The 21,713-nt window shown below is 41.3% G+C and overlaps 1 protein-coding gene across 2 annotated transcripts; it reads right to left on the bottom strand.

The window, feature by feature from the left end:
- Positions 1 to 1,096: 1,096 nt before the first annotated feature.
- On the bottom strand, positions 1,097 to 20,378 carry GINM1 (glycosylated integral membrane protein 1). 2 transcript variants are annotated; one of them, XM_057405527.1, is made up of 8 exons: positions 20,244 to 20,378; positions 10,931 to 10,990; positions 10,659 to 10,755; positions 8,309 to 8,460; positions 6,304 to 6,460; positions 5,403 to 5,533; positions 3,795 to 3,958; positions 1,097 to 1,998 (listed from the first exon to the last, which is right to left on the bottom strand). In XM_057405527.1, the coding sequence occupies exons 1-8, from the start codon at positions 20,361 to 20,363 to the stop codon at positions 1,890 to 1,892; spliced, it is 990 nt and encodes a 329-aa protein (XP_057261510.1). In that variant the 5' UTR covers positions 20,364 to 20,378; the 3' UTR covers positions 1,097 to 1,889. The 2 variants fall into 2 exon arrangements, with proteins under 2 accessions (XP_057261510.1, XP_057261518.1); XM_057405535.1 differs by lacking the exon at positions 20,244 to 20,378 and adding an exon at positions 20,041 to 20,100.
- Between the last annotated feature and the right edge of the window lie 1,335 nt (positions 20,379 to 21,713).

Genomic DNA, 21,713 nt, shown 5'->3' with positions numbered 1-21,713 from the left:
CTGGTTCCCTCCTACCCCAAGAAGCTAAACTTCAGCCTTATACATTGCTTCTATTTTGAACTATGTTAATGAAGGGCCCAGGGCTATGTGCATTATGTGGAAAGAACATGAATTTCCACATACAGAGGACTTTGCAACTGTTTGAAGACTTGCTCTTGTCTGTAGTCACCATGCCTCTGCTAGTCTGTTTCCTGTTTAGCCATGGATGACAACAGCCCCTCTCTCATGTATGTTCTTTAACTGAACTGCATTCTTTATTCAGATGCCTCTGTAGCTCTGCCATCATCTCCGTCTTGTGTGCTTACTTTACCATGATGGTAGGTAGCTCTCTGGTGATAAGCCCTGGAAAGCCCTGCTTGGGGCTCCGGGGATGCTGGCCATTATTACTCATGCCAGATCAGCAGAGCAGCTGCCCTGCTCCAGAGTTTTATGGCTCCAAAGCACTCAGCCAGTTATGACATCCCCCACTTCTATTGTCATCACTCAGCTAAACCTGGCTGATGCTGGGGATCCTGCACTCCCCAACCTCATTGAGCTTGAGGAAGTAAATGTAAATACTGAACCACATGGTGCTACATCAAAAAACAGATTTTTTTTTTTTTAGGAAAGGAAGTTTGAGCAGTGTCCCTGTTACCTCAGGCTGACATATGCCACGCTGGGGTTTGGTTTGGTTGTTAGCAAGGTCAGTCAGCATTGGAAATGTTTCTTCTATCCCAGCAGTGCTGTCAGTTTAGTGAGACAATTCAAGTTGTTCCTGTCACACACCAGCTGTAAGGACAAATAACTAACTTAGAGAACTCATTACACATTGGATAACCTTTCATTAAAGGGGGAGATGTGTGTGTGTAATCCTAGCTTTTCTCCCTCACTGTAACAGCTTTAGCTAAAAATGGATAATTTCAATCACTCAAATGATAACTCTGCTCAGTCTTACACCAGGTAGTTAACGTTCTTTTTTCTTCCCTAGTCATTCTTTTGACAGTGTCTTGTAAGCAAGAACAATGAAAAGTTAAAAACCAAATCGTGCCCACATGTAATGCGTGTGGCAAACCACTGGGTTGCATAGATAAACAGAGCTGCACACATGAACACAGGCTGATAAACAATTTAAGTGTTTATTTGAAAAACGACAGCAGTACAAATGGGCAGGGGCAGACTGGGCCTACGCAGCGGTGGTAAGCCAGTACTGTTGTAGGAGCTTGTAGGGTTTCCTTTTCTCTCTTGAGACTTCACAAAGTACTGCTGTCACAGGTACAAAAAAAGACATTCTTCACAAGTGCCAACAGTTTCTGTAAGTGGAAGGAGCCACAAAAGTGTAAAGTGCTTAAACCTACCTTTAAAATTTGGTTTGCATATTTAAAACGTAAAATTACTTAAGTAACACAAGGGGTTGGTAGTGATATTTTCCTCGCAAGGCACACTCAAACCTAAGAGACTTGACACCAGGTTGGGCAGCTTTGTTTAGGCTTGCAGGCACAGCTGATGTTTGCGATACTCCTTCGTCCTTTTCTGAGGAATGCTGTCGGGAGACTTCAGGACACCCTGAATTACACCACCTCGATACTCAGGATAGCTGCCCTGGTTTATCAATGGGCATGAAGGCAGCCAGCGTCCTGTCCGAGGTGAGGAAAAGTGACTTCACAGAAGTTAAAACCAATGGTAGCCCTCAGGGTGCAAAGCTGCTTTATTTTGAAGCTTCTGAAAAAGCTGTGTTTTAGCGGAGAGGCACAAGTCAGCCAGCTATGGGCCTCAGCCTGAGTGTCCCTTTGCCAATTTATCGACTGAGTTCTCTTAGTAGGAAACAAACATGGTATTAAGATCAAGTGCCAAATTTCAGGTCAACTAAAAATATGATTTAAAAAAACAGTAACTCCAAAGCAAACACAGCATTAAGTACATGATTTCTCATCTAAATTATTTTTCCTGTCTGGAAGATCTGAAGGCAAGCTGATGGTAATCACGGGTACAAAGCTGACTTGATCCAGGAGAAGGGTGCCTCTGAAAGGTAAGATTACCTGGCATTAGGAAACAATCTAAAAAACAATTCCGCATTCTGAAAATTAGGTTTATTCTTGAGCTCATCAACATACTTTAAATCAATACATCACTTATTACCCTCATGATACCTCTTTTATAAAGTAGAATGAAAACTTGATACAAAACCGGCTCCAAAATGAACTACCTGTGGTTTCAGTGGGGTCCCTTCACCCAGTTTCCACATCTGAAATACCAGCAGTGTGGGCTCCATAGGCTCAGTTTCACAGCAGCCTCATAGCTGTCTGTCACAAGCTACTTCCTCAGGCTCTTGAACCTAATTCTCTAGCTAAAGCTTCCAGTTTTATCAGTGCACTGTAGAATGGCATCACAGACTTGGGACAAGGTCCTTACACACTTCTGCAACTGTGTCACTCACCAAGTGAGACCTACTCATTCTTACTGGTTTACAGTCATGAATTAAACCACTACCACATTTTACACAACCACTTTACAGAGGCAGCAAGAAAATGAGCGTGTGGTTTTGGGTGGGATTGGCTCATTGTTTTGTTTGTTTGTTTGTTTGGGTTTTTAGCAAGGACACAACATCTTTCCAGTGTAACAGTATCCTGAAATCCTCTGACAAGCCATGCACAAGCCCCATGTTCCAACTGGAAATTACTGCAGGCTGGTTCCTCTGCTCTGTACTCACCTCTGCCATGGACGCTTTGATGAACTGTTTATGTGGATTAGATTTTATTTTTTCCCCTAATTCTACTTAGTTCAAATTTTCACACATGGCAGTCTTAAGCTACTTACTGCTGGGGGGTACAAAGTGTTTGACTCTTCCTGCTCTAACAAGTTAGAAGAAATACTCGAACCCAACAGCATGCTTTGTGAAGTGTCGGGGGAAGCATGGTCTCTTCTGTCACTGAAGTTTCTACCTTTCCTGATCTTCCAGCTCTCCATTTTTCTAGCTCTGTCAGATGGACTAAGGCCACTCCTATCCCTGCGGTGATACACAAATTAACCACACTCAGAGCCATTCAGAAGCACAGCTGCTCAGCTGCATTCAAAGACATCAGCTGTGCTTCTGGGGCCTGAAAAGAATATAGGGTTCCAAGGGTTAGGTCTTCCAGAATTGACTTGGTTTGCCTTAAAATGTACACACTTGCCCATTCCAGCACAAAATCTATACTGATTTCTTATCTGCAGTTACTAATCCATCTTTCCACTCCTTGTTTGGAGAGCTTGCTTCTCTGAAAAATATTCCTATTGCTGGTAACACACCAGCTGAGTGAATAAAGCCACCTGCAGTCAATAAGCTTTACTTATGACCATTTGCCACCAACTGAAATGGCTTGTAAGCTGCCTGCATAGGTAGCTCCTCCTTGGAGAATTCCCATACAAATTTGCAAAGTCAGTTTTGAGGCCTTCCATAATAATTACAACAACTCCAACACAGTGGGAATATGAAAAGATGTAGAGTTGTTGGAATTGTTTAGCTCCAGCTTCTCCCCTCCTCTCCCAGCAATATGATTCTATGTTAATGGGGTCTCACAACATAGTCCTTAGAAGACTTGATGAAAATCTGGCAGTCTGACAGCCAAGCTGAAGACACTTCCAATGAAAGATTTTCCCATATTCCTCTGAAATGCCTGTGTGTCAACAGGGCACTCAGACTGGGAAGTTACCAGCAGCCTTTTCACTGAATTGACGACACCTTCTTCATACAGAACAGGGCTGCTGCTTTAAAGATTTTTATTTTTTTAGTTAGTGTTTTGCCTTCATCAGAGAAGCAAACAGCAAAAATGACTTACTTGTTTTCACAGGAAGGGAGAATCACCTTTAGAACTTTGAGAATAAGAGCTGCTCCAACAACTCCAACTCCAATGACTTCCATCAAACTGAAGAAGATGGGTAAAGATCGCAACCAGAATCTGCACAACACTGTCCTCAAATCTTCCACCCATTGGCACATCACCTACAACCAAACAGGTAAAAATAAAAAGGTTGCAAAACACAGCAAGTGCGGATTTTGTAGATACTGGTGAATTGCATTGTGTGGTGATAGTTTTACTGGAATTTATGTATGCTTAAACATACATATAAGCAGGATAAAACTGGTGACTCGCAGCTCTTCTGTGAGGTTTGGAAGAGGCAAAGGTTTAATTCTTTTCTCATCCTAGCAGAGTTCTCTGAGAGGAAAGGCCACTTTAGAAAACAAAGGACACCTGAACAGAGCAGGCGAAGGGTTAGCAATGTGGAGAAGCTGTGATACCATGGCAGCATACAGAAGGGAAAGCATTACCCCTGGGAGAGGAGTAGCACCTTCCCTAGCCTACCTGTAATTTTCAGCCTACTGTCCTAGCCCTCGTGTCTCAGCAGCAGGTTATAAAGTGTTTTCTTTCAGTCACAGAGAAGGCCATGATGCCTCTCCTTACCTCATCTGGAACTGAAACTTCCCAAGCTGTTGCTGTGTTTCTTACAATGGGACAGAGCAATGGCACATCTCCCAGAGGCGTAAAACTGACTTAAAGCTAAATGATACTTGGAATTGTATAAGCGCTTTGCTTGGTATAAATACAGCAACTCTCATGTCATGAATATCTCTGAGGTCAGAACACTGCAGGATTCTGACGTAAAAACATCCAATTCCTCCCTGCTAAGGGGTAATTTAGGAAGTGTTTTGTTTGTTGATTTTTCAGTTTTGTTTTGGGTGATTTTGTTGGGTTTTTTGAAGTTTACTACAGTGTCTGTAAAAGCCTGTTCTTCTTCGTGGCTGGCTGTGGGGATTTCTTAGTGTTCTGTGGAAGTCAGTTACTGCCATGTACTTCACACAATAGAAAATCCTGGTCTTTAGTAAATATAAAGCAGTAAAACAGTACTCTGAGAAGTCAAATACCAGGTTAAACAGGAATGGCAATTCCAGAAATGAGCTATTACATATTATGCTGGGTCTTGGGTTGTTGTTGGGTTTGGTTTTTTTTTTCCGAATTAAAAATAAAGGACCAAAGACAAAGGCCTAGGAATGTTATACACCTTCTTAACATCTTCAAATGGATGTTGTATTTGGTCTTCACATGAGGAAGATCCACTATCTAAATCATAACAATGCTGGGTTTGTTTATTTTGTTCTGTAAACATCCACAAAGGAGGAAAACATAATATTTGTATATGGTGCTGTAGAGAAAATTGAAAATGGGGAAGTTCATTCCCTCAAACTGTAATACTGGATAACGTCCAGCTTCATCCGCAGCATGTTACTACAACTTTTCCTCCTAAAAATGTCACCAACCTGTATGTATTTTATCCCTTAGGAAACAAGGAAAAAAAACAAGGGAGGGAGGGGAAAAAAAACCTGCTTTTCCTTTTTAAACCATTCTTTCAAGGTTTATACTAATAATTCAAACAAACAACAAAACTACCTTGTAAGAAGAGGGAGGTTCTATCCTAAGAGGGGTCTCTGGTAACTTGCCAGGTAATGCCTCTTCGTCTACTGTGGTTTCCACTTGCCGGATGAGATACTGACTGGTAGTTTGTAGTGGGTCTTGAGTATCTGAAGAAGAAAAGCTCGAGTTCAGTGGGGGGCTTGTTTTCTATTTGACTCACTGTTCAGGAAGACAAAGACATGCTACATTTCTGTACTTACAGTACAGTTCTAACACATTTACAGCAAGAACATAGAAGGCTGACTTTTTTTTTTTGTTTACTTGAGTAGTGAACTTGCTAAGCAGCAGTATTAGAGTGCAGCCTTAGCTGTGCCCTTAAATTCAGCTTAAATTTCAGCTGCTGCCAGATTAAAAAGTGAAGAACTAGATAAAAATATTTCGTCTCCTATGAGATCCCTGAGAGTTTTTAATTAAATAGAACTGAAATAAGATTAAGGCATCAAATAACTACTCTTGCTTTTAAGATACTCAAGTTTAATAACATAAAATTATTCTTTGGTTTGGAAGTGACCCAGACAGGTATTTCCTCTCCAGTTTTTCTTTCATTCTCGGGGAAAATGGCAGAGCTTTAGAGAAACTTCCATCATAGCTCTGACAGAGGAATTTTTTTCCTGTGGTTGCAGACTGACAAGTACCAAGTGCTTCAAAGGAGAACAGATTTGAAAACAAACAAATGAAATACCTAAATGTAGAAGAGTTGAATTTAGATATTTAACAAAAACAAAACCAAACTATATTAAAGAAAACATTTTCATGCCAATGAAGAAACTATTCCACTATGTAAAACACAGGAATAATGATGTTCTTTTGCCCTTGTAAAGGAATATATCAACCATGGATAAAAAAAAAAATCTTTTGTAACAGCTAAGAGAGATACCTTTTTCTGAGAGGCTGGGAAGTGTAAATAACATGTCGTTGTCCCTTGGGATGGAATACAGCATGCTCTCTTTCAAAGGGACAGTGTAGTTTGAATGTCTAAGTACTCTCAGGTCCTTTACTAAAATATCTATTTCTGTTACTTCTTCCTGCTGAACCTACAAGAGATGCAAATATGTCAATATTGCTGAGTTTAAAGTAAGAGTGAATTAGGCTGGCAAAGAAAACCAATGCATCACATAGAACTCCAGGCCATTAAGATTTAGACATAGGGATGTTAAAAACAAAAAAATGCAAAAGCATGAGGTAGTTGCTCCATGGGCTTTTACCCAAGTCTTACATAGCCTTTTATGATCCTCTTTCAGGGAGGCATTTTAGGGCATGGAAAACTCAAGTATGTAGTAAAAGAGCACTTGCAAACATTGAAAGTGTTGCTGAGGCAAGTCTGACAATTCTGCTTTTGTAGTAGTGTTGCTTTTTTCCAACAACCAAAAGAGTTTTCCTCCTTTTCCAGTGATGCACTGGACCCATTTCACTTAATCACTGCAAGCATCACTTAATATAGAACACATTCAGCATAACTCACTACATTCAGTAACTGCATTGAGGCCAAGAACTCACAGAAATCCAGAGTGTTTATGATCATAATTATAACTGCTACACAGAAATGTAACTAACAGAAAAGGAATGGAGCATGTGATGGTTTCACTCATGCTTTCAGAACAGTAGGCCAACCAACAATCTCCTTTTGCTTCAAACACCCAGAGAATAATGTGAAGAAGCAGATGATCGTTAATGTCAGCTGAAAACTAACGAGAAAGATGGAAAACTTTTGATTTAAACAATTAAGGAAACCATATTAGCTTTCGGGTTGTTCTTGCCAGGTCCCTATGAAAATAGGAAATGCATTGTGATGCCTAGTTTGAGATCTGCCTCTAATTTGAGATTGTGTAACTACTCAATCAAACCAAGGATAAATTAGCCTCCTAGAAGTGGAATAAACACTTCATTAGAAAAGCTTCAAACCTCTCAGTGGGATTTTTCATTAACAGAGTAAAAATTTGATGTGATGCAGATCCCTGTAAAAAACAGGACATGCTGAGCACACAATTTATGAAGGACCAGTGGTATTACCATAATTCTCCTATTACAAAAAAAGGCAGCAGAACATAAGCCAGCTTCTAAACAGCCTGGCCACATGCAAGACGCAGACATATACTGAACCAAAAACACAATATTTTTGCTGGCTTCAGCAGCTGTCTCTTCTCTTCAGAACCTCTCTGGTTGGAAAAATAACTATACTTTATTGGTGATTTTGAGAACTCAGTTCTGCACATTTCAGTCTCAGCTAGAACTGTAACCTCTCACGTTCACTGGTATTTGTGCAAATACTGTCAGAATGTAGGAGTTTTTTCCCTGTTAATCTCAAAATCCATTTTATTATTAAGATTTTTATCCAAATGAATTAATTATCTTATATGCAAAATATCCCAGGGCTAAGCTCTGATATCGTGGGCTTTCACAAGCCCACCTGCTGTAAGAGTTTGCTGCTATAAGCTGTTCCCCATGCTACAAGCCTGAAACCCTTTACTAGCTTGGGGTAAACAACGGGGAAAACCTCAGGACTAATAACAAGCCCATGCCCCTTTTATTTATTTTGTATGTTTTTTGTAAATGAAGTATTGCTTGTGAGTCTGACTTTGCATATGTGCACATTTTGAAACAGCATGTGACACAGTGATGTTCTAACATTTATTACATTATAAATAAATTACTAAATACAAATAGAAGCATTAAAACTTGAAGACTCCTCATGAATCACCTTTGCTACTACATGAGTAACTTAGGTTGGTACTACCTCCCTCACTACCGTGCTAGCCAGCATTAGCTTATGTACTTTGTGCTCTAATCACCAACCAGACACACGTAAACCTTTGAATCCTTGGTAATGACTTGCCTCTCATAAATTAAAAACAAGCAGAATGTTGTGTTTGTTTTTTTTTTACCTGTTTTCCATCAATTTCTGACACTTCTTCCTGAATGACAATCAGCTGCAAATCAGAACTGGATGCCAAAGGCCACTTGTGAACCATAATGCGAACACTGACGGTTCCCAGGTGCTGCTGATCTGGTAAGTTATCCAAGTTTCTGTTCTCCACTGTTAACACACAATGTCACAGTTTTCAAAGAGAAACCATCCCAACCAGGAAGCAGTACACAACCAAGGGGCGAACAGTTGCAACTCTGACCTAGATGCAAAGGCACATGTAGCATTTGAATGAAAAAGGCATTACAACTACAGAGGACCAGTAGCACTCAACCAGAGATGCCTGAACAGTTGTACAGAAGTCTGTACTATGCTGATGTTCTTAACACTTCCAGTAAACTGCTGTTATAAGCCGTAGTAGTCTGGGCAACAGGTAAAACAGATGCCATGACTTTTTACCAAACCAAACTTGGAGCAGGTCTCATGATACAACACAGCAGACAACAGCAGCACTGTATGATCCCCAGACTGAGGAAGCTTGCAAACAACGTCGCATCCCTGCCTTTGAGGTTTGCATTTAAGCACTCTAAGCACCACTCTTTGGCTTTGCTATCGATGTATTCCTATTTAAGTTGTCCAAACAAGTTCGTAAGAGTAATGCCACAGCCCAGTTAGCCACCTGTGTAAACATCTTGATTTGCAAAACATTCCCCTTCCTCTCAATACAGAAACAAACACGCTCTTTTCCACACACACCTAATATACTACTCAGGCAAGTTCCCTCATACGTGTTTTATTCTATGCCCCCCCCATTTTCATATGTGCCTGATGACACCTCAAGCTCTCTTCCTATCCAAAACCTTTCAGCTATTTCAACAACCCAATATTCCGCAAGTACAGAGAACTTTCAACCCTTGCTGTTTCTGCATAGACTTGGTACCCTTCTACCAGCTGCCATACCTCTACAACGGGTGAGAGCACAGTAGAACTGCAGTGCTGCATAAGTGTAGGAGTGGAGGTGACAGATCTCAGAGCATGAATATTTAATTCAAGTTTACTTCTATACACATTCAGGACTATTCTTCCTCTGTTAACAAGTATCTCAATATTCCCTTAGCATTTTACAAGCATTATCTGAATCTCTTGTTGAGGATTTAATAGCTAAACAGAATAAACATAATAGAGGCTATGGTGCTGACGACTCAGACCAAACAAGGAGATAGACAGTGCCAGGTTTCTACCTCCTATGTCAAATATGTATTTTTCTCTCTGTTTCAGATTCATGTTCAAACTCATAGTATGAGTTGGGAAATTAACAGGAACTACAGCAGAGTGCTCAGTAGCTCTCAGAATTAGTGAATAAAATCATATCTATTTTTCTGGACTCAAGTTATCTTGCAGGTAGATGACATTCTGTCTTGGTTTTTTAGTATAGAAAAAAATAGAAGCAATGGAAACATAATTATCTCAGAAAAAGAGAAATTAATTACTGCTCTCCCTCTCCAGAATAGCGTCAAATTAATAATTAAATATGCTTGGGAATTCGGGTTCAAGAAAAAAAGGTCATGGCTCAGAGAACCAATTTAGAAAAAGCATTAGTACTCTGTAAGTACATGTCCGATTGTAAGGAGAGGATGACCTCAGAAACCAAGCTAGAGACTAGCTGCACCTGATCCATCAAGAGATCATTCTGAATACAACAAAAACTTAAATGAGCATAATGGCACTTGCTTAATTAATTATACAGTATGCGCTCTGCATCTCAAAAAAAATCACAGTACTTTCTGCTCTTTCACAAAACATGTAGCACTGAATCAGTGGCAAAAATAGCAGTGTCAAGATAATTCAAAGTCATTGCCCACTGCAGGGCACTAGCAAAACTGCAGTGTTTGTGCTGTAATAACCTACCCAGCAGAAACTTTTTTGTCCAGTGTACACAGAAATGAGATAATTAAAAGATCTTCCTAATCATAATTCATACTTTTGTTATTGAATCTCCTTTTGGATATATGCCACCCAACCTAGGGACACAGCTATAAGCAGGGTGGAGCTGCATCCTTCTGTTTACATTGTCTAGCTTGTAGTGCAAAACATTCTTTTGAAAAGATAAGCAGAGCCTAGATTTCAGATTAGACCATTTACACATATCGGAATGTGAATGTGACTTGAGAACAAGGCAGTAAGGTTTTTTCCACCCATTTCAGTAGCAAAATTATCCTACCTTGGGAAATTATTTGCTTCTATGATGCTCAGGTTTGCAGAGTATGAGAACATGTAGTCACTGTAAGCTTTGGTTACCAGATAACAGGGAAGCCAAATACCCCAGGGGTAGGAAATAAAAAAAAAACCACCAAAAAGGCAATACTCACATATTACTGTTTGACATGTTACGTGGGCGACCCTGCTTTTCATAGGGAAATCATTTAGGTATACCTGTCCATTAGCATAGGTGATATTAAAAACAACCTGAAAGACAGACAGACAGAATGAGTGTATGGCTCCTGGCACAATGCTACAGTTCTGTTCTCAGAGGAACACACCATACTGACTGACCTCAGGGAAAACAATGCATTTGCATCCACACACAGACTCTATTTCACTGCACATTAATTCACTGAATAAATAGAAAAACTGGACAAACCTGTGCTTTGTGAAATTCCCCATCGCTTTTCAACATCATAACATTGACTCTGATAGTTTCCTGGAAAACAAGGGGGAGAAGAGACTTAAGTTTCTGAGAAAACACAGCAGCCACTGCAGGCCACAGGCAACTTTCACACACTGTCCTGACAGAATGATAGCATAAAATCCCCAGAGCACATTCCCAGGCTTTCCATCCAGCAGACAGAAGAAAGGAATATGCTTACTTGCTCCATGTAAGGATTGTTTTGGGGTTTTCCCCCTCTTTTTAATAAAGAGCATTGATGAGAAAGAATGACAGCTGTACCCCTTATGTATCAGTTTTTTTTAAATAAGACAGAATAATAGTAATCAAGCTAAATTCTCAGGAGAACTTGTTTTACATGGATATAATGGAAAAGAAGCCTCTTGTATTAGCTGAAAAATAATAGAAAATACAAGGTATAAATCAGATTCTCTATAAATGTTTTTTAAGCACTCCACTTAGTCTTCAAGATGGAGTACAATTTAATACACGTTAGTCTATACTAAAGAACACTCAGTTTTGTCAATGTCAACAGTAATCCTATTTCTTTTCTTTGGTTATCGTTCCCAAATTATACCACATGGAACACCTCCACACTTGGAGGTAATGGGGATTTGCTTCTTTCAAACTCTATTAATTGCTATAATTTATTGACTGACTCATTCTATCCTCTCATTTTGCCCCTGTAATGTCAGGGGCTGTTTTACAGATGGAACCTTAAATCCCCCAGGGCTGCCTCTGACAAAACCCACACACAAAAGCCAAATCTCTCTTGGATATTGCCAAAAGTGGTAATTGTCACACTGTTTTCCTGAGTCACCTCTTCAAAAATAACATTAAGCTCCCTATTTGCCTTTTGGGAGTCTTAAATGATTCTAATTGTGTTTCATTTTCTTCTGGAAAACCTTTCCATATCCTCAGCATCTTCTTCAGCTCTGTGTTTGAGTCACTGTTTCACAACTAACAGCTACAAAGCAAATCATGTCTCAATAAAAAGTTTAACTCGCTCAGAATTTAAAATAAATAAACAAAAACTTAAACATATAAAATGGGGGTTTGTTTGGGATTTTTATAAAACACTAGATTTTCAACCAGGAAATACTTGAAATATACATTACCTAGCATGATATAGTCCTAATTCATGAACTATGTTGTGTTAACAGGGTGAATGCTGTGCATCACCCATTCCCTCCAGTGGGTGAAAGTGGGTGAGCTGGGATGGTGCTCTGCTTTCCTGTAAACTTCTCGCAATAGAATCAGAGAATCAACCAGCTTGGAAGAGACCTTTAAGGTCATCAAGTCCAACCATTACCCCAGGACTGCCAAGACAACTACTAACGTGTATCACTGAGGGCGTCTACGTGGTTTCTGAATCCCAGGGATGGTGATTCCACCACTGCCCTGGGCAGCCTGTTCCAATGCCTGAACACCCTCTCTGTCAAGAAACCGTTCCCAATATCCAGCCTAAACCTCCCCTGGCACAACCTGAGGCTGTTACCTCTTGTCCCATTGCTTGTTCCTTGGGAAAAGAGGCCAACCCCCACCTCACTACAACATCCTTTCTGGTAGTTGTAGAGAGCAATAAGGTCCCCCTGAACCTTCTCTTTTCCAGACTAAACAACCCCAGTTCCCTCAGCTGTTCCTCCACTTTACCCGAGTCATCCTGTCTGGCCTTTCATTGTGTTTGGCATATATCTTGTGGTTCCTGCCTCATGTACATTTTGGTATGGGGTGCGTAGGGTCGGAAGACTGGCCACAGCAGGAGCCGTTGAGTTTTGGGTGCAGCACTGCAAGAAAGATCAGTGAGAAGCCAGGGGAAAAGAGCAGTGAAGAATTCGCCTCCAAGGAAGGATTAAGTGAGCTGAGACCATTAGCATAAAACCAGGCTGACTAAGTTGGAGGACTGTTATTTTCCATGGGAAGATACTATGAAGAGCAAAGAGGTGAAACATTAGGAAAACTTTTAATATTAAAAGAAGCTGAGTACTACAATAAATAGTAAATAGTTGGGGAGAGTGTAAAAGTTTTGGACATGACTGGAGCGCTTTAAGAATAAGTCTGTCAAGAATGACATCAATATAGTTGATTTTGACTCTGGAAAAATTGGTCTTCCTCTGATCCTTGAAATGTTTCTGTATCAGGAACAGGTATATCTGTTCAGGAATGTTTAAAGCAAGGACAACTGAAAACTGATTATTTTCTAGCAGCAGAACTTGTAGATGTGTTTGAGATGTTTCTTAGCAAGACTGCCATCAAGTCTTGTGAGACTGCTTAGCAAAGAGGCAAAACAACATAGATGACTCAGGAGAATGGATGTACAAAATACGGGATGTTACCAATAGAATTTGTTGGATCTGGATGTGAACAGACTGGTCACAGGAATGACAAGAATAGGAGTTCTTCCTTGCTTATAAACACAAAATTGCAAGGGTCATGGTGTAGCTGCTGTACTGGAGTATTAATCATTGCTCTAAGTTATTGAGTAGCTTTATGAACCCGCACCATTCTGGAGATGCACCACCATCTCCTGGGATGATGATGAGAGAAGGCATCTCCTAAAGAGATGCTGCAAGGACAGGCAGGCCATGCAGCAGAACCAATCCAACAGCCTTTGTCTGTCAGAACAAGGAGCCAGGCTCCCTCCTCCCAGCTGCATTCTTGCTTCTCTTGTGCTTGTGCAGCTCTTCCTTGCTTGTTCAACTGACAGAAAAATAGTCTGGCAAAAAAAGGGAACGTTTTCCTGCCAATTTAATGAGCTAAACTGGCTCACTGGCTTTGCGTAAATGAGAGGGAAGGATGATGTGTGGGAGAGAGCTATGCTCTTTCAGTGGCAGAGGCAGCAAGCAGTTAAGCTGTCTTACTTGTCTGCATGCTGTGGTCTATTTTTTGTAACTCTGACTGCACGGAAGTGATCCATTGACATATTTTCATCTCTAACACATGGAATATGCTCTTCAAGTGCAAATTTTAAGTATCTACCAGAATTCACAACATGCTTTTGGATACCGCGTCAACAGAATTGACAGCTGTTTTGAAGAAAAATAATCACTGCTTATATAGCTCACTTTTTGTACACTTGACGCTTAGTTGTTGAGCATATCTATCTTGCCCTATGCCTTTCATTTTCAAGTCATTTGATAAATAATAAAGTAGGGTGAATTTTCCTTTTTTTCAGCAGTCACAAGCTATCAGTCATTTCCTTTTTCTTGTAATCTCAGTGAGTCACTCTGGAGATGTTGAAAAAAGATTACAAAACCCTTTCTGCATAAAAGAACTCAAATTGCATTTGAGGCTTGAAAACCGAACAACTATTAAGACTGCCCGGAAAATCCATCCTTTGTGCCCTCTGAATTCCCAGAAAACAGAAAAACCTAGGAAGTAATGAGACAAGGTTTTGATAATCTGTTAAACAGTTTGACAGTATAGAAGTACAGCTCCAAGTGCTACAGCTGAGAGCTGAAAGGTCAGAGGATTTTTTTTTGTTGTTGGTAATGTACAAATTCTTAAAACATAAGAAAAAAAACAAGGTTTGAAGAAATACAGGATGACAGAACAGATTACATCCTGTGATTATATTGTTACTTCGGTTCATATTTTCAGTTACGGTCTTCCAGTTCTCTAAGTAACTTGGTAATTTACATTTAACTTCAATAGAATCATAGAATCATAGAATAGTTAGGGTTGGAAAGGACCTTAAGATCATCTAGTTCCAACCCCCCTGCCATGGGCAGGGACACCTTGCACTAAATCATGCTGCCCAAGGCTCTGTCCAACCTGGCCTTGAACACTGACAGGGGTGTAGCATTAGCATCTTCCCTGGGCAACCCATTCCAGTGCCTCACCACCCTAACAGTAAAGAACTTCTTCCTTGTATCTAATCTAAACTTCCCCAGTTTAAGTTTGAACCCATAAGAGGAAGAACATCTGAATAGCTAGGATTGAATTTCTCAAGAAAAGTCAGTATGCTTCCTAGAAGGGGTGCTGAGAAAAAGATTTCTCTCAGTGGTCAGAGTTTTCTTGCTGATCCGACAAATGCATCTGAAGCACCAATGACAGGTCATTTCCAACCAAAAGGTTATCTGTCCTAGACTTTAAGCCATGCTTCTTGTGATGCCAGATTTCTGATGAATCAAACTTGGATGTTTTCCAGTTCTTGGCATTCCTGCCTGCCTGCATACACTGGTTAACACCTGTTGTTTTAAGGATTTTTTTACATTATAGCGTCACTTCAGAAGCTATCTGTTCATGATATAGTAAGCCAATCCTGTAGTAATGAAGCCACTGACAACAGGACACATGTCCTCTGCAGTAATCCATAATATTGCACTATCAAGTTCTGCAGAAACGTGTGTAAAAACTGCCTGTACAACTTACAATACATATTCCAGTATTAACAACATCAAAGTTCACATAAATTTTAGACAGTCCTGTAATTCATTGAGTATTTGAGAAAGCTGCACTTTGAGAGAGTGAAAATCAAAGGTCAGCCCCAAGAAGCAATTCAGGTCCTTAGGCATCAGGCTGTGCTTTTAGTTTACCACTGACATGATTCTGTCATTCACAGCACTTTATCCCTTCCTCTGCCGGTGAATACCTTCACACAAAATACTCCAATTCACACCGAAAATGGCCCTATCATTCTTAATGCTATCACAGGATGTAGATCCCTCTCCTGAGTTTTCCTGTGATTTCTCATCACTGTTTTAGTGCTCCAGCAGGGATATTTACAGCAGTAATGACCACAGTACCTGTAAAGAGGACAGCACTTCCACCACAAATGTGCATCATTCTGCTCTAGGACAGCTAGGCAACAGCAGTAACAGGGACATACATTACAGTGAACTCGTGATTTTTTGTGAACTTGGATCGATAGAGCTAAGCAGACAGTGACCATTTTCTAATCATTTCCCTTTTACCATGTGCTGCAATGGTAAGCGTTAACTGGGGCAGTATAATCCCAGTAGCTGCAGAAGAGCAAGATGGTGAAAAGATGGCAGCGAAGAATATAAAGCATTTGGCATAATGTAAATGGAATATTAATTGATTCTTCCAGACTCCCATGGCAATGGCACACAAATCTACAGAGAACACTTCACCTAATCACAGCCTTTTATGAAAGATGCCGGCGAGACAAAGCTGTTGGTTCTGATCATGCAGGAACTTCAAAGGGATCTGATGACAGAACCACAGAAAATCTTCCAAGAACAGTGGGTACCTGATGGGTGCACTGCACAGTTTCTCCCAGTACAGGGTAACGGTTAAGCCCTACACCACTGCATTAGTCACATAAACCCTGTCTAGATTCTGGCACTTGCAGCCAGCCCACTTAAAGCACAGCTGTTCTTTATGCAGGCTCTCCAAACAAGGCTCTTTCTGCACTAGAAGGCCTGGGGGAAGTGGAGTGGGCAGCACTAGGAACAGATGGCACAGTGCTTTGCAAGATGGCCAGCTGTACAGAGACCTGAAAGACAGACAATCCCCTCGCAGTGATTACACAAGCACTACTGCTATACACAGTTTGTGACAGGAAAATGTAACGTCCAATGAAGGCTGCCAAGCAGATAAGAAATAGACAAATGAATAACTTCTTTCTAACTTGGAAAGAGATTATGGGAAAAAAAAAGTGTTTGAACAGACAAACAAAACTAGAATCCAAATTCACACCATTTGAGTTATGGCACTAACATGGACAGCTGGTTCCATTTTCTGCTTCTCACAATTCTTCCATCAGACTCAAACCAGAGGTGTGTTGTAGGATGTTGTCAGGCATAACTGAGTTCAGAAATAACCATGGTACAGGTTTGATGTGACAGGTCTGACCCGACAAGTTTGCAAGTCCCTCAGATTTTACACAATTTTAGTACAAAATCTTCTCCAATAAGGTCTGGCATTTTTAAACTGCATGACAATATTTAGGGTAAGATAATGAAACCCAGTATCTACATAAGTAACTAAAGCTGCACTATCTTCAGTTAAGCTTATATAAATACTTCTATCTTAACATTCAAATCTAACATGGTGCTTTTGCTTTAATTTTCTGAACAAACACACTTATATTCCTTCCTTGCCTTATGATGAGTCTTAGTATAATGCTTATCCTTTCCTTTGCCATACATATGTTGCTAGAATCAATCATCTTTGCTTACTCTCTATTAAATCAATTCATACTATGAATATTTTATCAGGAGTTTTAAAAGGTGAATACTACTTAGTCCCACATCACCAGGACATGACTGCATCATGCTGCTTTAATTTAATCAAATATACACAGAAAGATTATGTCAGATCTTTTAGGCATAAAGTTTAGAACATATGCCAGGTGGTTAATAGAGAAACTGGCACACAGCAAGGAAAGAAACATTTCAGCATGGCACTATTGACAAGTTTCTTCTTTGATTAAAGTACGTTACACTTACTGCACACATACTCAAATGGTTGATGAAGATTACTTTTTTCTGTTGTGACAAAATCCATCCGCACAGAGGTTTCTTACAGCCAACAAATGTTTTTCAGGCAACTAAACTAAAAAACAAACCCATCTGGTAGTCCAGTACACCACTTAGAACACTGCTAAACCTGAATTACCAAGAACAAACAGAGTAAGCAAACAACAAAGTATTAGCATTTGGCCCACTGTGCTCTTAGCCAGTTCCTATCAGCACATTAAAATAAGACTCTGAAACACAAAACCTAATTCCTGACCTTGCACTAGAATAACATGGTCAGTTGTACTGCCGCATCATTCCCCACCTTTTTTTATTAAAGAAAACCTCACTTTGTCTACTATCAATCTATCTGTAACCCAGTTTTGCTTATCCAAATTTCAGGAGAGAGAAGAAACTGAAAGCGCACATACTGATGTTCAAAATAAGTCTAGATTTCAAAACATCTTAAGAAATGACAAGTATTGCACAAGAACTGAGACATTCACATTCCAGAGCTGAACAAAAGCATTTCAGCCTTACAAAACATTATTCCAATGTCTCAAGAGTTTTTCCTCAGTCCTTCCGCTATGGTTTCTGCAACATCATGATCACCAACTTGGAAGTAAACTTTAATACCATGTACAAGAACACAAAATGTGCAGCGGTCAGTAGTGGGCTGCCAGTGGGCTCACAGAATAGTAAAGGACACAGTTGTGGTACTCAGACAAAGCAAAGCTGTCCTGTTGATGCAGCCTGCTCCCAACCAGCCTGCAGTCCCAGGCCATGCTGAGAAAAGACCACAGTTATTCTGACCCCAGTGCTCACTGTCTTAAGTGTGTAGCTTCTGAAGCCAACCTGACAGTATGGCATTTTCACTCTGCCTACTCCCACTGTAGGAACAGACAGTTCTGTTCCTACCAGGCCACCATAAACCAGCTCATGCTCAAAACCCAGCAATAATTCTACTCAAAACTTTTCCAAGATGCACTGCGCCTTCTACATCAAAACGATTCTGTTTGTACAAATAAACAGTGCATGAGGAAACACAAGTGTTCACTTTTCTAAGCTTGAGATTTAAAAAAAAACACCACCAGAGTAAAAATGTGTTGCCTTTTTGACTATTAGAAGAGCTGCTCTGCATATATGTATGCCACCACACCAATATAAAGCAAAAAAAGCGCAGATAGTTGCAATCAGCAAAAACTGAGTTGACAGATCACCTAAGCAGTATGGCACAAATGGACAAACTCACCTGACAAACAGCACAGCTATGCCCATAAGGCATTACACCCCAGTTACTAAGTCAAGCCCTACCAGCACTCTAAACCATACCTATTCTATTTCTGCCCCCAAGCTGGCTTCCACAGGACTGCTCTGGCACTGCCCTGCTGTGCTCAACTCGTGCTTTCAGATCCAAAGATAGCACTCACAGATGTGTCTCCACTTCTTGTACAACTGCCAGCTCTGACAAACAGCTTTAATGCTATTCAGTGGAAGACAGTCTCCAGGTAGATGGCAAGCAAGAAAATAGGTCTATATACTCTATTGCCACTTCATGTGTCTTTTGGCACATTTGAGCTAGCACTCCCCTGCTCAGACAGATAAGCAGAATACCCAAGGACTGCGCTGTGTCTGCTCTTTTTAGTGCACCTGACTCCAAGCACTTAAGTGCTTTTATAGGTGTCTGAAGATCTAAAACCCCATTTTGAAAACAGATCTAAGTAAGTCTCTCTTCAAATGTTACTATAGAGAGGCAGAAACCAGGAAGTAAGCCCAGGAATCCCATTTTGCAACACAGGATGTGCAGGGCCTCTTGTCAGGCTTTCTTGGAAACATTTTACTTAAATAAAAACAGAAAAACCAACTGAACAACATCAGCAACAACAAAACCCACAACCATAGTAAATTTAATCATGACAGCAACTTCACATTGGTTAGACAAGTGACTACAAATGCAAAACACCTCTTCCCTCTTTGCAACCTCACACTTTGGGAGTTCACTATTACAACAATTAGAGGATGTATTCAGTCATGATTCAAGTACGGACCTAAGCATTCAGTTCTCTTTGGTAATTCTAGAGGTTAAAGATCACCAGTACCGCAGCACATTTTTCTATTCCCACTATCTCCTAAGCAGTACCCAAAAAAATGCCTTCCACTTTTTAAAAAGCCACCAAATTTAATTTAAAACTAATCTTACCAAGATACAGCATAGATACTGGAGAAAAAAACAGAGCACGATGTCCCATAATATACCAACACATTGTAACCCTTTGCTTGGTTCAATTTGAGTACAGAAATCACTAAAAGCAAGCATGTACCTAAGGCACTGCATACTTCAATAGCGCTGAAAGTCCAAACATGGGTAGACAAGCGTTAGAATACGATGTAAATACATCTACATTGCAGAGAAGTAACAATCCCTCCCCCCCCCCCCCCCCCCAGAAAACAGTCAAATATTATTTAGCATATTAAATCCTATATAAGTCATTAAAGAGAGGGGAAAACATTAACTGAGTTTGTGGGAGATGCATAATCCTGTCCTTTTGTGCCATTTTCCTACATTTAGACCGAAATACACTCGAGCAGCAGCTCAGCACTTTAAGCAGGGGTAACACACCTCAGTCTGCCGAGCGCTACAGCAGGAAAACCCCCTCGTACCCAGCACACCGCCCTCCGGTGCCATCAGCTTTGCCCGCTCCTCCAGCGGCGGCGATGCCACCCGCCCGGCCGTGCCAGCCAGCGGCCAAGCCGCCCACGGCCGCCCCAGAGCCGCCCGCTCTCCGGCAGGGTCCGGTTCGCCCCTCGGAGGGACAGGGAGAGGGAGAGGGACCGGCCCCGCCGCGCCCTGGCCCCATCGGTACCTGGCCCAGCTGAGGCGGCGCGGCGGGGCCCAGCAGCGCGGCGGCCAGCGGCAGCAGCAACAGAGGTAACAGCAACAGCGGTAGCAGCAGCAGCGCCCGCCGCCCCAACGCCGCCTCCATCTTGCGACCCGGGAATTAAAACAAAGTGAAACATCAACAAGCGGCGGCAGGGGCGGGGCGGGACCGGGAGGAAGTAGGGAGAGGCGGTGCCTGGCCCCCTCCCGCCGTCGCCTCCCTCCGTCGCGGCCCGCCTGACATTAAAGCTCACCCAGTTCTAGTCCCCTGCCACGGGCATGGACACCTTCCACTAGACCAGGTTGCTCAAGGCCCTGTCCAGCCTGGCCTCGAACACTGCCAGGGATGAGGCAGCCGCAGCTTCTCGGGCAAGCTGTGCCAGTGCCTCACCACCCTGGGCATGTGTGGAGATGTGCCTGCTCCTACAAATGTTCATTACCGTTAACAGGTGATTACAGCCTTTGAAAGCACTTTGTATAATAATTACCCATATAGCTAATGTTAATAATTATCTAGATGAAATGGCCAATGTACACTTATCAAACTCACCTACTTCCTTCACTCCCCGAAGATACCTGCAGTTCCCCATCAGCAGCAGGGGTTATATGGCCGGAGCAATGCCAGGCTGAGTTCTGAGCACCACATGTCCAGAAAGCTTTCTTGAAAGCAAAAGGGGCTCAGTGTGCCCCAGGGCACACTCTCAGAGAGAGTCATCTGAAAGGAAGAAAGCACTAGATGAAGTTTTAAAGAGCTGGACATCTTCAGACTAGAGAAGAGAACACGGGGAAGTTTAACAGTGGAGTCAAAACCATGGAAGTCCCATGCCTAGAGGAAAGGAACCAAGGAACCAACCTGTATCTCCAAGTCCTCAGTGGATAGGAAGATTAAAAGTGCTTTAAGAAGGATTGCCATTGTCTGTTAGCAGACTTGCTAATGGCAAACATCTTCACAACTTGTCTGGTGAGGTTTTACTATAGCCAGAGCTTAGCAATGAATTAGCTGTCTTGTTGCAGCAGTCTGCAGCCTGATTTAATATCACTCTATGGCTCCCACTTGGTTGACAGTGAACATAAATTCTAAAACCCACAGAAACTTAGTATTTCATATGCAGTTTCATTCATGAGACAGCAGTGCAAACATCTGGCGCAAGATAGAAGGCATTAGAAAATGAGGCCTAAGAGAGTTATATATATTTATATTGATATCTATATAGAGAGAGATATATGGTAAGTCAGCTCCCCAACAAGACATTTTGCTGAATCTCAAATGGGGTGCATAAGAATTTTCAGGGATATGATGGCAGCTACAAGAATGCAGCTCTTGTTGGTACTTGCAGTCATTTGCATGTGCTGGTGGGAGGCAGTTTAAATTACCTAAATTCCTAACTGTGAGTTGCACTCCATGTGTAAATCAGAATGGGGGTTACTTCTAACAGGACTGGTGAATTCTAGATGA

This window comes from Pezoporus wallicus, unplaced genomic scaffold (genome assembly GCF_028554395.1).
Source record: "Pezoporus wallicus isolate ANWC-B61680 ecotype Strahan unplaced genomic scaffold, APGP_CSIRO_Pwel_v1 contig_3817, whole genome shotgun sequence".
In the NCBI taxonomy this organism is placed as follows: Eukaryota; Metazoa; Chordata; class Aves; order Psittaciformes; family Psittacidae; genus Pezoporus; species Pezoporus wallicus.
This window is presented reverse-complemented; position numbering and strand designations above follow the sequence as displayed.